Below are 14,846 nucleotides of genomic sequence, written 5' to 3'. Positions count from 1 at the left end.
TACTGATGCTCCCTGAGCCTGCAGGACAGCTTGAATATCTTTGGAACTTGTTTGGAGCTGCTTATCCATCATCCAGACAATCCTGCGTTGACACCATTCATCAATTTTTCTCTTCCGTCCACGCCCAGGGAGATTAGCTACAGAGCCATGGGTTGCAAACTTCTTGATAATGTTGCACACTGTGGACAAAGGCAAATCTAGATCTCTGGAGATGGACTTGTAACCTTGAGATTGTTGATATTTTTCCACAATTTTGGTTCTCAAGTCCTCAGACAGTTCTCTTCTCTTTCTGTTGTCAATGCTTAGTGTGACACACACAGACAAACAATGCAAAAACTAAGTGAACTTCTCTTCTTTTTATCTGCTTTCAGGTGTGATTTTTATACTACCCACACCTGTTACTTGCCCCAGGTGAGTTTAAAGGAGCATCACATGCTTGAAACAATCTTATTTTTCCACAATTTTGAAAGGGTGCCAATAATTTTGTCCAGCCCATTTTTGGAGTTTGGTGTGACATTATGTCCAATTAGTTTTTTTTTCTTCCCTTTTTTGGTTTAGTTCCAATACACACAAAGAGAATAAACATGTGTATAGCAAAACATGTGTTACTGCAATCCTTTTCTGAGAGAAACACTTTATTTTCTAGAAAAATTTCAGGGGTGCCAACATTTACAGCCATAACTGTATGTAGGAAATACTAATACATGTTACAGTCTGCCAAAAAAAAAAAAAAAAACATATACAACAAATAACCAGAAATACTCATAGTTTGATGTTTATGATAAAAAGGGAGAAAGGTAGACATAGCAAGATAAGAAAAAAATTACCATTGGGCATGGACGTTGTAGAAGAAATTCCAGTACTTGGTATAAGGAAGAGTGACTGAATAAAGGACCCCAAAGCATTAACAATGTCCCGGAAAACTTTAGTGGAGTGTTGTTTCATGTCATAGGACTGGCAGAAAGACCTGAATATTAAAATGAATTATGGTTAATTGAAATCAATTTGTACACAAACATCAATGTAACTGCTATAAGCACATCAAGAAATATGCTACGTCTCTCCTTTATGTAACAAGGAAGTCTGGATGTGCTTGGGATCTAGAACAATTTCCAGTAATAATCATTTACTAAAAATACACTGTTAAGTGAAATAAAACTGAATAATTAAGGTAATTACAAAACAAGATCATACCAATTGCATAACCAACCTAAAAAACATAAAACAAAGTACCTGAGCAGCTGGGGCTGTACACACAGTCGGTGTATAGACTCCACAGCCACAGCCCGTAGCCACTGTGGTTTATCAGCATCCAGAAATTTTACTAGTAGTGATAGAAAGATCTCACACTCAGTCACCTACAAAGAAAACTGGATTTAGTCAATAATTCTTGCACACTGTAGTCCCCCCCTAACTTATACAAAGCATGTACTGTAAATACAATGAGACTCTGTTATGTATGTTGACTTTAGCTGGATAAAACACGATACAGATAGAGGATACATTTAAATATATTAAACCAATAGATTGCTTTGGAAAGGTAGCTGGCATGGAAGACATAGTTCCAAATATTACTGCATGAAGCCTTCTTTCTGATAGACATTTATTTGATGTGTGCCTACACCATTGATTTTCTCTTCTGTAATGCCTAAGACAAATTTAGCTATGTAGGATTTTGAAGAGATAGTTTGAGATATTAAACTTTCCAGTAAAAGAACCACATCTGTCTACAAGCTGGATCTAGAATTACAGTTTGGCCTTATTTGCTTAGAACGGGCTGCAATACCAGACACATCCATCCCATGGACAGATGTGGCATTGCTTCTGCAAAAAAAAAAAAGCAGCACATTTTTTCAGAGGGGGCATTCACATCATGATTTCCCTAAATGTTTATGGTATACGTTAGCATCCTGTCAAAAAAGGGATACCAGCTGATACTTGGTACATACTGGCTGCGGCCCCCTTTAAGGGCTTGAATGTAGTCAACTAGTGACTAGGTTCTGGACACATTTCCTGCACACATACTATTTAGTAACTCAAAAGTGTGGCACAGGCACAGTTCTTTAAACTAACTTTAAAACCATGAAAAATAAATGTAATATCTTACCAAAAGGCCATAAAATTGCCTAATAAGCACAGTCACAACCCGGAGCAGTCTCATACAGATTGGAAAATAGGGTTTCTCAACAGGAGCCGGAGAAGAATTACTACTGGAGCCTTGTCTGAATTTAATATTTGGTGAAAAGAGTTTAATCACAAGGGGGCACACACGCTCCTTCAACAGGAAACTAAATTCTTGGTGCTGTAAAAAAAATTACAAAAAAAGAAATAAAAAGAATAAAAAAAACAAACAGAATAGTAGACTTGATCACTATGTTTATGTAAGGATTTTGTTACCTGCAAGAAAACTTGTGGAAAGTCATTGAGGACCGATTCTAGTAGTTCCAAACCAAATGTCCTCGTCATCTCTGTCATTCCTACTAGCCAATAGGGGGCATCAGCATTAACCAGCTGACACAAGTCCTGAGGAGATCAGAGAAAGCCATTAATGGGCAGAAAAGAAACCTAAAAGGAGTCTAAGAACTACCAAGGCAAAAATTCTAACAAGCACTATTAACCCCTTCATGACCCAGCCCATTTTCACCTTCATGACCTGGGCATTTTTTGAAAATCTGACCACTGTCACTTTAAACATTAATAACTTTGGAATGCTTTTACTTATCATTCTGGTTCCGAGATTGTTTTTTCGTGACATATTCTACTTTATTTTATCGGTAAAATTTCACTGATATTTGTATCCTTTCTTGGTAAAAAATCTAAAAATTTCATGAAAATTTTGAAAATTTAGCATTTTTCTAACTTTGAAAGTCTCTGCTTGAAAGGAAAATGGATATTCCAAATAAATTACATATTGATTCACATATACAATATGTCTACTTTGTGTTTGCATTAAAAAATTGACAAGTTTTTACTTTTGGAAGACATCAGAGGGCTTCAAAGTTCCGCAGCAATTTTCCAATTTTTCTCAAGATTTTCAAAATCGTAATTTTTCAGGGCCCAGTTCAGGTTGGAAGTGGATTTTAAGGATCTTCATATTAGAAATACCCCATAAATGACCCCATTATAAAAACTGCACCCCGAAAGTATTCAAAATGACATTCAGTAAGTGTTTTAACCCTTTAGGTGTTTCACAGGAATAGCAGCAAAGTGAAGGAGAAAATTCTAAATCTTCATTTTTTACACTCGCATTTTCTTGTAGATCCAATTTTTTAATTTTTACAAGAGGTAAAAGGAGAGAAATCACCCTAAAATTTGTAACCCAATTTCTCTCGAGTAAGGAAATACCTCATATGCGTATGTAAAATGTTCGGTGGGCGCAGTAGAGGGCTCAGAAGGGAAGGAGCGACAATGGGATTTTGGAGAGTGAGTTTTTCTGAAAGGGTTTTTGGGGGGCATGTCCCATTTAGGAAGCCCCTATGGTGCCAGAACAGCGGACCCCCCCACATGTGACCCCATTTTGGAAACTATACCCCTCATGGAATGTAATAAGGGGTGCAGTGAGCATTTACACCCCACTGGCGTTTGACAGATATTTGAAACGGTGGACTGTGCAAATCAAAAATTTTATTTTTCATTTTCACAGACCACTGTTCCAAAAATCTGTCATACACCAGTGGGGTGTAAATGCTCACTGCACCCCTTATTACATTCCGTGAGGGGTATAGTTTCCAAAATGGGGTCACATATGGATATTTATTGTTTTGCGTTTGTCAGAACTGCTGTAACAATCAGCCACCCCTGTGCCAATCGCCTCAAATGTACATGGTGCACTCTCCCTTCTGGGCCTTGTTGTGCGCCCCCAGAGCACTTTGTGCCCACATATGGGGTATCTCCGTACTCAGGAGAAATTGCATTACAAATTTAGAGGGTCTTTTTTCCCTTTTACCTCTTGTGAAAATGAAAAGTATAGGGCAACACCAGCATGTCAGTGTAAAAAAATTATTTTTTTACACTAACATGCTGGTGTAGACCCCAACTTCACCTTTTCATAAGGGGTTAAAGAAGAAAAAGCCCCCCAAAATGTGTAAGGCAATTTCTCCCGAGTACGGCGATACCCCATATGTGTCCCAAAACTGTTGCCCTGAAATACGACAGGGCTCCAAAGTGAGAGAGCGCCATGCGCATTTGAGGCCTGAATTAGGGATTTGCATAGGGGTGGACATAGGGGTATTCTACGCCAGTGATTCCCAAACAGGGTGCCTCCAGCTGTTGCAAAACTCCCAGCATGCCTGGACAGTCAATGGCTGTCCGGCAATACTGGGAGTTATTATTTTGCAACAGCTGGAGGCTCCGTTTTGGAAACAGTAGCGTACCAGACGTTTTTCATTTTTTGGGGGGAGGGGGGCTGTGTAGGGGTATGTGTATATGTAGTGTTTTTTACTTTTTATTTTAGGTTAGTGTTAGTGTAGTGTTTTTAGGGTACAGTCACATGGGCAGAGGTTCACAGCCAGTTTGCCGCTGGAAATTTGAGCTGCAGCGCAAAATTTGCGCCATCTCAAACTTGCAGCACTCACTGTAAACCTCCGCCGATGTGAGTGCACCCTGTACATTCACATTGGGGGGAGGGGGCAAACATCCAGCTGTTGCAAACTCCGAGCATGCCCTTTGGCTGTCCGTGCATGCTGGGAGTTGTAGTTTTGCAACAGCTGGAGGAACACTGGTTTGGAAACACTAAGTTAAGTAATAAACTTTCAAGTGTTTTGCAACCAAACTTAGTGTTTCCAAACCAGTGTGCCTCCAGCTGTTGCAAAACTACAACTCCCAGCATGCATGGTCTGTCAGTGCATGCTGGGAGTTATAGTTTTGCAACAATTGCAACAGCTGGAGGCACTGAGGTAGGAAACGGACAATGTTTCCCAACTAGTGTGCCTCCAAATGTTGCAAAACTACAACTCCCAGCATGCCCAGACTGCCAAGGCATGCTGGAAGTTGTAGTTCGGCAATATCTGAAGGATCAGATGTTGCCGAACTACAACTTCCAGCATGCCTGGGCAGTCTGGGCATGCTGGGAGTTGTAGTTTTGCAACATCTGGAGGTCCACAGTTTGGAGACCACTGTATAATGGTCTCCAATCTGTGCTCTTCAAGATGTTAGAGAACTACAACTCCCAGCATGCCTGGACAGACTGAGCATGCTGAGATTTGTAGTTTTGCAACATCTGGAAGAGCACAGATTGGAGACCATTACACAGTGGTCTCCAAACTGTGGACCTCCAGATGTTGCAAAACTACAACTCCCAGCATGCCCAGAAAGCCAAAGGCTGTCTGGGCATGCTGGGAGTTGCAGTTTTGAAACTCTCAGAGGCAGCAGTGAGATCGCTTTACGGCGATCTCACTGCTGCCAATGAAGATGCTGCACTGCTACTGCAAACTCACCACCGGGGACGCAGCGCAGCCGGGACCGCATGGAGGACGTCGGGACCGCACGGAGGACGCCGGGACCGCTCGGGACACCGCATGGCCGGGTAAGTGACGCCGGGGGATGGGTCAGGGACACTTAGCAGAGCGGTGTGTGTCCCGATCCCCGTGATCCGGACTCACACACCGCGCTGCTAAGTATTTTCATAGCGAAACGCTGCTATCAGCTAGTCAGATTTGACCAGCTGATAGCAGCGATCGCTGGGGGGGGTGGGGGACGAAACCCCCCGTGGTCGCACGGTAAGATGGCTGGCTATCAGTGATAGCCACCATCTTTCCGGGCGCTGCGGGATGCCGCGAGTAGCGGCAGTAATGTCCATGACGTACCTGTATGTCATGGGTCGGGAACACCTTGCCACCCATGACGTACAGGTATGTCATAGGTCGGGAAGGGGTTAAAGGGGTACTCCGGTAAAAATCTTTTTTTTTTTTTTCTTCTAAAATTAACTGGTGCCAGAAAGTTAAACATATTTGTAAATTACTTCTATTAAAAAATCTTAATCCTTCCTGTACTTATTAGCTGCTGAATACTACAGTGGAAATTCTTTTCCGTTTGAAACACAGAGCTGTCTGCTGAGATCATGAGCACAGTGCTTTCTGCTGACTTCCCTGTCCATTTTTAGGAACTGTCCAGGGTAAAAGGAAATCCCCATAGAAAACATATGCTGTTCTGGACAGTTCATAAAATGGACAAAGATGTCAGCAGAGAGCACTGTGCTCATGATGTCTGCAGACAGCTCTGTGTTTCAAAAAGAAAATAATTTCTGCTGTAGTATTCAGCAGCTAGTAAGAACAGGAAGGAATAAGATTTTTTAATAGAAGTAATTTACAAATCTGTTTAACTTTTTGGCACCAGTTGATTTAAAAAAAAAAAAAAAAAGTTTTTCACCGGAGTACCCCTATAATGACACCAGCTTCAGTAAGCTTTTCGCAACATAGGGACATGACTAGAAGCCAACAACAAATCCTTGTTATAACTTCATACCTGAAACAGCATATACGCATCTTTAGCACACGGCTTCAAAGTGCTGACAGATCTTCTATTGCTGTTTCCAGTGACAGGCACAGGCTGCTCCACAACATCTGCACATAATAAAGTGATAGATTATAATCTTACAATGTCTGGATAACTGATTTTTTTTAACTGGCATAATCTGTTTTCATACTACTAAAATGTAACATCTGGATACCATTAAAAGAGAACCACCAAATATATCACTTGACACATAAGTAAGAACATGGTCTTGGAATATTTCTCAGATCAATTAATGGATTGTTAACCTTGACTTGCCCATCTGTGCTGATAGAAAAAAGTCAGAGATTTTTTCAGGTATGTTGGGAGGTCTTCCAAGGTCAAGTGCTAGAAGCAGTTTTCACTTCTACTAGCTATATTTTTAATTTAAGTAGTTTTCCAACTTTACAATTAAAGGCTTTACAATTATAATGGTACACATTTTTTTTCCACAGGTCTGTATTAACAATTGTGTTTGCTTTCTCTTCTATAACCTCTTGATGTGTCACATTCAGAGCAACGTCCATCAGAGAAGCTGCTCTGTCAGGTCTCATCTTTGCTCTTCTGAAGAAACTTTTGAGCTGATTTTGAGCAAATGAAAGGTAAACAGAGTCATAAATCAGCTTAGAAGTTCCATCAGGAGAGGAATTAAAGCATATTGCCATTTAGTAAAACATTTGACATGTTGTACCGACACGTCAAGTTTAGATGACAGTGGGTCTCACTCCTGAGGCCCTCTACAACTGTGAATTATTACAGTGTTAACGCACATGGCAATGTGCTTTACTCCTTGGCCGGCTGCCTGATGTGCTTCATTTTAGTCTATGATTGGCTATAACTCACAATCGCAGCTAGTCTCCCTCCTGAGACCTGGTGGAATCTAAACTTTTGACATGTCTGGATTAATAAATGTCAGTATCACTTTAAAGAGGTATTGCGATCTTCCCATTAAAGAACATTGTAATGCATGTCAAAATACAAATTTTTTCATATACCGTATATACTCGAGTATAAGCCGAGCTTTTCAGCACGATTTTTGCCATTTAGTAAAAATTTAGTCTTAGGTAGACATTCTGACAGTATGAAAGACACCATAAACATGCAAGTAACAGTAATACCAAGGTACAGGAGCATCCTTAAAATAAAAGGATTCTAATTTAAATGTTATGTAAATGTTTTCATAATCTAACAGAGAAATGTATTATGCATCTGTGGGACAACCAGTTAAAGAAAAAACATATATAGCGCTGACTTACAAGTAGATTTCTATTTGTTAACCACCACAAGTATTGTCAGTGAAAGCAAGACCATTGGGATTACCAATTAAATTAAAATCCTGGAAACATGGTAGAAATCATTAACTAAAAAGTGGCGGGCCAAACCGAGTATGAGGAGAATCACTTCCTGTGAAGTATGGACCAAATCAATGTGCACAGCCCGGATTTACCTTTGTGCCTCTCATCTTCAGCCACCATTCTCTCAAACACCACAGTGACTACTTGCCGCACTGTTGCTGCAGCCGTGTTATTTGTTATGTTGTCTTTAGTAAAGTGCAGTCTGAAGCAAAGGACGATGGCCTGCAAAATATATAGCAGATGGAATCATAGTAAATCCAATAAGAGGGTGATTACAGCTGGACTGTTTACTGTTAAGATTGTTAAGCACTAAGCCTTAAAATGGGATTTTAAAATATGGTTGTAGCTACTCAATCTAAAAATCATAAACTTTCTTTACCTATACTTACCGTACCTTTTGAACTCTATTTTGTTCCTTTGCAACTGGAACATCTGTAGGTCTTTGTTTGGAATCCTAATGACCACAGTGACAGCGGGGCCAATTGATGCTGACTGTAGTGATAGCTCATCCAAAATGGCATCTTGCAGCATCAGTTAGCCGTCACGGTCATGACATGGCATCACATTATGCAGGATTCCAAACTGAGCGCAATGGAGATCTCAAGGTAACAGCAAGAGAGAAACACATCGGAACTGCAAAGGCATATTAAGTATTTCTATATTTTAGGTCCAAACAACCATATTTTAAAATGCTAGTAAACATGTAGTTAATGTACTTTGCAGAAAAATATGATGTAACAGTCTTTATTGGAGGACCTGCCACTCATCAGGCAATGTACAGGCCACTGATACTTATCCATGGGCATAATGCACATCATGGCCTCAGTGCTATGAGCTTCCAAAAGGAATCCATTCATTTAATTATTACTGAACTTCTCGGCTACAGTAATGTCTCCCAACTTCTTCATTAAATAGATCTATTACCTTTGATAAGGCGTCATCATGAACCACTGTGTTAGTTGTTAGGAGAACCAAAACGGTCTGCAGAAGCTTTAATTCTTCTAGTCCATTCTCCATCAGCTGCCATAACATGTTAATAATATTGCCAGCAGCTGCCTTTGGAGACAAAGAGAAAAATATATAACTAAATGTAGTTTATGACCATCAATATTTAAAGTGATCTACAGTATTTTAAGGGTGTTCAGACATTTAAAAAATTTTGAAATTTGCATTTGTGTACCTTGCTGAAAATCAACAGCTGAAGCCACAGAAAACACACAGATTTCTTGTGATGAAATCTACTGAAGAAACCAGCAAAACAAATCCACCATGTATAGCGCTGTAAATATTTATTCGCCCAATTAACCCCTTTTACAAACAGCTACTGAAAAGCTTAATAATCACTCTACTCCTTATTTTGTAGTGTTTGGGAGATTTATCAAAACCTGTGGAGAGGAAAAGTTGACCAGTTGCCCATAGCAACCAATCAGATCGCTTCTTTCATTTTGCAGAGGCCTTATTAAGAATGAAAGAAGCGAGCTGATTGGTTGCTATGGGCAACTTTTCCTCTGTACAGGTTTTGATAAATTTCCCCCATTGATCCTAGATACAATCAACGCACATGTTCCATCATGTGGTAACATATTCCTCAAATATCTGTTAACCTTCTCTAGGATTGGTTACCTAAATTCTAGATTCCTAGGTCTTGGTAATGTATATAAAGGCAAGTAATCCTCTTCCCCGTACATGAGCGAAAAAAATAAATAAAAATACTAAGACTAGGTGCACATTTCTGTTGTGCTAGTCCAGTTTTTTTTTTTTTGGGAGCAGAACGGCCCCAAAACGTGTCAGATGATTAGATCCTGACAGATCCCATTGACTTGAATGGGGTCCACAGGGGATCCCGTAGTTTGCATGCACTATTTTTTTCTCCACTAAACTCCATTCATTATGACGGACTTGTTGATGGAGCTCTGTGAACAAGCATTAAGTTATTTTTTCAGCATTAGGACATCAAGCTCTGTACAATCAATGAACATCCAGTGGGCACTCAATGATATGATGGCAGCAGAATTGTGAAAACATCTCTGGGTGACTATACAAATATTATAATATATTAAATATTAAATGTAGATATATCTAGAAAGAAAAAAAAAAGGTTCAACGATAAACAAGTGTAAATCTAAAATAAACACAAAATGTTATTTTTACCCAGAAACATTAATTTCTTAGGCTTGGTTCACACCTGCTTTAACTTGTATATGATCTGCTCTGTCACTAATGCAAAAAAATTTATACAAAAATGTAAATTTATAGGGGCTAATGGGCTTTTGTCATGTTGTCTGGCCTTTCACAGGACAACACAGCCCTGAATTTTTCACATCACCTGAGCTTTTAACAAAGGAGTGAACCCAACTGGTTGTGTCACAATGCTGTATAAATAATGTAGGTTTTCCCTATGGTGAAGAGGGGACCCTGGCAGTCTGTACTCCTCATACCTCTGACACAACTTCATGTGACATCTGTCTCTGGATAGCAGCAAGGCAAAGCTGTGTGATTTTCGGTTCTTTTGTTCCACAGCCCATGAGAAAAGGTTGGACTACTTCTGAACTGTTCTCCTTCAATGCTTCAGGAATAAAAAGAAAAAAAAAAAAAGAAAAAGAAAATAAGAATATTACTATTTATTCAGAGATGCCAATGTACAGTTGACAGCAGTACAAAACAATTTCAATGATCTCAAAGTGTAATATAGTTTTAAAGAAACTGGTGCCCCTTGGTTGTCTTTTTTGAGCTACTCTAAGTCTTTTATCCTCCTTTTCAGTATTTATAGTCTGCTCTGTTTCTTGTTCTCCTGCATGAGATACTGATGCAAACTAATTCTCCTCCAGAAGTAAAAAAAAAAAATAAAAAATAACTCATGCCACCTAAATCATGGTCCAACCCATAACAGAGCCTTGAGCCATGAAGTGAGGTACTGTAGACTGCTGTCAGTACTAAGTAGAGTACTGTGGGCCTACTTGTCCTCATTGAAGAGATTAGGGATGTCCCGATACCATTTTTTTAAGACCGAGTACCAATACTTTTTCTTAAGTACTCGCCGATACCAATTACCGATACTTTTTTCAATGTCATGTGACAGGTTTTTTTTTTCCCTTAAGGGTACTTTCATACAGGCGGATCCACAGCGTATTTTATGCTGCAGATCTGCGGCTGAAGGACTGCTATGCGGTGCCTTTTTGATGTGCCTGCTCGGAGCGACATCACGCTGCTATGAGCAGAGAGCAGACACACTGCGATGTGCGAGTAGCAGTTTGAAAACAACAACTCCCAGCATGTTCGGACAGCTTTTGGCTGTACAGGCATGCTGAAAGTTGTAGTTTTGCAACAGCTGCTTGGGAAATACTGCTGTAATAATAATAAATAATACATATATAAATAAGCATTTACTATGCTCCTCCCTGGATGACAGCAGCTTGAAGGCTTTAAACAGCAGGACACTAAACAGTTTGTCATATTTTGCACAACAGTTCCTCAAAGATCCTGCTGGATCATTGAGGGTCCCAGATGTCGGAATTCTACTGAACATTCATTAAGAAATGGCAAAGCCTAGGAACATGCCCTCACTTGTTAAGACAGGAAGATCCCTTTAATGAATCACTGGATTTGTGGTCATGAACCATAAGTAATGATTATAAAATAGGGTGGAATAATTTAGAGTTATATGCTCACTTAAAGTGAACCTCCAACTGTGATGAACATCAGCTAGGGATCTTTGTAATATATCAGTTACCCTTGTATTTTTTTTCCCACTTATTTATCTGGTTTTGATTTCTCCTGGAAACCATCCACAAGCAGACAACCTGCTGCTGACAGGTAATGTGGCAGCCTATAGTGGATATAAAAGGCTGTTTCATGAAGACATCTGCTAAGAGTCTCCCTCTATAGGCAAAACGAAGAGTCGCTCCTGTTGTGTTAAAGAGGTGCTCCACTGCTCAGCGTTTGGAACAAACTGTTCCGAAAGCTGGAGCCGGGAGCTCGTGACGTCCTAGCCCCGCCCCCTCATGATGTCAGCTATATTAAAAGTTTCTAACAAAACCATATGAGTCTGTTGAGAATTACCTGTTAGTATATCAGTGTTCCGTGCAGCTATGTTTTTTACCTTCACTATCCCGGATTCTGCAGCCTGGAATATATAAAGCAAGATATAATAAACTCAGGTTTCATTCTGGAGAACACATTGAAAGTGTGTTGGACTAGTAAAACACTAAAATCCCTGGAAAAAATGATGGAATCCTCAAACTAAGTTCACATTGCCCTCGAGTTCTGTCTGCAAATCTGTCAAAACGACAAGAGTTCAGTGGAGAAAAAAAAAAGTGCATGCACAATTTTTTTCCGCTAAATGACAAAATCCATGATGGATCTCATTTAAAGGGGTACTCCACTGTTAGGGGATAAGGTGTCTGATCGCAGGGGGCCCGCCACTGGGGACCCCTGCAATCCCCCCTGCAACAGCCCAGAGCTAAGTTTTCTCCGAGGCCGATGACGGGCGGTGCAGGGGATGGGGCATTGTGACGTCACGGCCTGCCCCCTTGTGAACTCATGTGCGCCCCCCTCAATGCAAGTCTATTGAAGGGGCGTCACAATGCCCCGTCCCCTGCACCGCCCATCATCAGCCTAGGAGAAAACTTAGCTCCAGGCTGCTGAGGTAACGGGCTGCTGCAGGGGGGTCCCCAGCGGCGGGCCCCCCGTGATCAGACATCTTATTCCCTATCCTTTGGATAGGGGAAAAGATGTCTAACAGCGGAGTACCCCTTTAAAAAAAATGAGATCTGTCGGGACCCAATTGAGTCAGTTGTGCTCTGGCTCGTTTTGGGGGCCACAAAAAGATCCCAATGGACGGAGCACAATGGCAATGTGAACTTAGCCTTAGAGAATGTCTACCCAGGTTTTTCTTTGTAGCAAAACACACAAATCACAGATATAATACAAAACAATGTTTAATAACTGAACGTTATATCTTGTGAAAAGGTAATTCTTGTAATTTATGGCATAAAATAAAAAAATAAAATTCTGCCTCAGGACAACGTCCTGAGACATAGATTTAACCAATAAAAAGCAGGACAAACTTTCTAAATGAGCTCATGACAGATGAGCTTTGTAATGGACCACACTTATTTATTTTTTACTTACCATCCAAATCTCTCACTAAGGTTGGATCACGCACTGCGAGGAATCCACTGGGAAGCGAGAAATCCGCTGCGTATGTGATATGAGAAGACATACGCAGCCCTGTGTGCGCAATAAGGTTTGGAGGCGGACCCGCCACCAAACCTTACTTGACACACAGGGCGTGGAAGGAAGCGTGTGTGTTTTCTCACAGCATATACGCAGCGTGAAATATGCTGTGTATGCCCTATGTGTGACCCTACCTTTAGGCTAGGATTCCACTTGTTTTTTTTCCAGCTTTTTGTTCAACGAAAAAAAACGCTCTGAAAAAAATGCCCAAAAATACGCCACTGCAATTTCCTACGTCTGAAGTTTTTGCATTTGAGTTGAAATTGCATTTTTAGCCCCTTTTTTAGGCGTTTTTTTCTAAATGTGTTGGGTACAAAAAAAAATAAAGGATGCAGTAGGGATGGGAAAAAATGTATTAGGAGATTTTGTATTTTTTTTTATAATGAACTTTAAATTATTTGTAATAAAGTGTGTATGTGTGTTTCACTTTTTTTTCCTCTATTTTTTTTTGTTACATTTTTTAGGTAGTACTACTACTCCCAGCATGATGAGAGTAGTAGTACCTGTACTAATAGTCATATTGCCCCGGGTGTCAATCCTGACACCCGATGCGATCGTCCATAATATAGCAGAGAGGCGGAGCGGCTTTCTCCTGGGCTCCGCATCTCTGCTCTGTACTCCGGCCAGAGATATGAATAGGACATCACTCATTCATATTTTTCGCCCAGAGTGGGGATTGGCAGGATGGTTGCAGCCAATCACAGTTCTCAGAGGGAAATATAAATGAGTGATGTTCTATTCATATCACTGGCCGGAGTACAGAGCAGAGATGCGGAGCGCAGGAGAAAGCCTGCAATAGAAAGGACAATCGCAGTGGGTGTCAGGAGTGACACTTGCTGTGATCTTTCCTTAACTGCAGGTACTACTACTCCCATCATGGAGCACACTCTGTTCCATGTTGGGAGCTGTAGTACCTGTAGTTAAGGAAAGATCACAGTGGATGTCACTCCTGACACCCGCTGTGATCCTCCTGCATAATGTATAGATGTGGTCGGACGCTCTTCTGTGGTCCCCTGCACTGACATATATATACACCTATTCATATTTCCCACAGAGAGTTGTGATTGGCTGGAACCATCTGGCCAATCACAGCTCTCTGCGGGAAATATGAATAGGTGTATATATATACACTTCAGTGCAGGGGACCATAGAAGAGCGGTCGGCCGCATCTATAAATTATACATGAGGATCACAGGGGACCTGGGACGGTCTGTCAATTAGTACATGTACTACTACTCCCATCATGGAACAGTGTGTTCCATGCTGGGAGTAGTAGTACCACCTAAAAAATATAGGAAACAAAGTTAAGAACACACACACACTACATTTTTATTATTGTCAGCTTTATTTTTAGTGCCCTGCCCGCACACATAAATTGATCCCTGTTTAAAAAAAAAATATAAAGTTATATGTTAAAAAAAGATAAATTTCGTTAAATACAAATTTTTCCATCACTACTGAATCTTTTTTTTTTTTTTTTTAATGGTACCCTCTGAAATTTTATTAAAAAAAATGGTATCTCCATCACTTTTTTGGATCGCTAAAGTCCAAAAGAGAATAAAAACCGCCTGCACAAACGCCAAAGTTAAAACCCACATGGCATATTTCTTTGTGTTTTTTTTACTCCCATAGACTTCTATGGGAGAAAAACGCCACAGTTTCAGGGGAAAAAAGGCCATAGGCTCAATATGCTGCGATTTACCAAAACCTCCAAGTAGCTGAAAAGATGCCAAAAAGAGTGAAAAAACGCAAAAAGGTTTAAAAAAA

At 40.3% G+C, this 14,846-nt stretch overlaps 1 protein-coding gene across 2 annotated transcripts in view; it reads right to left on the bottom strand.

The window, feature by feature from the left end:
* The window catches only part of MON2 (MON2 homolog, regulator of endosome-to-Golgi trafficking), a 122,550-nt gene that overhangs the window by 85,445 nt on the left and 22,259 nt on the right, over positions 1–14,846 (bottom strand). For both annotated transcript variants that reach the window (XM_056574463.1, XM_056574464.1), the window contains exons 2-10: positions 11,904–11,967; positions 10,283–10,410; positions 8,769–8,900; positions 7,937–8,066; positions 6,463–6,560; positions 2,398–2,523; positions 2,108–2,302; positions 1,234–1,358; positions 828–967 (exon numbers count right to left, since the gene is read on the bottom strand). In XM_056574463.1, coding sequence (XP_056430438.1) covers positions 828–967; positions 1,234–1,358; positions 2,108–2,302; positions 2,398–2,523; positions 6,463–6,560; positions 7,937–8,066; positions 8,769–8,900; positions 10,283–10,410; positions 11,904–11,967 — 1,138 coding nt within the window. The remainder of the gene's footprint in view (positions 1–827; positions 968–1,233; positions 1,359–2,107; positions 2,303–2,397; positions 2,524–6,462; positions 6,561–7,936; positions 8,067–8,768; positions 8,901–10,282; positions 10,411–11,903; positions 11,968–14,846) is intronic.

This window comes from Hyla sarda, chromosome 4, assembly GCF_029499605.1.
Source record: "Hyla sarda isolate aHylSar1 chromosome 4, aHylSar1.hap1, whole genome shotgun sequence".
In the NCBI taxonomy this organism is placed as follows: domain Eukaryota; kingdom Metazoa; phylum Chordata; class Amphibia; order Anura; family Hylidae; genus Hyla; species Hyla sarda.
Note: the sequence above shows the minus strand (reverse complement) of the source record. Positions and strands in the feature narration are given on the sequence as shown.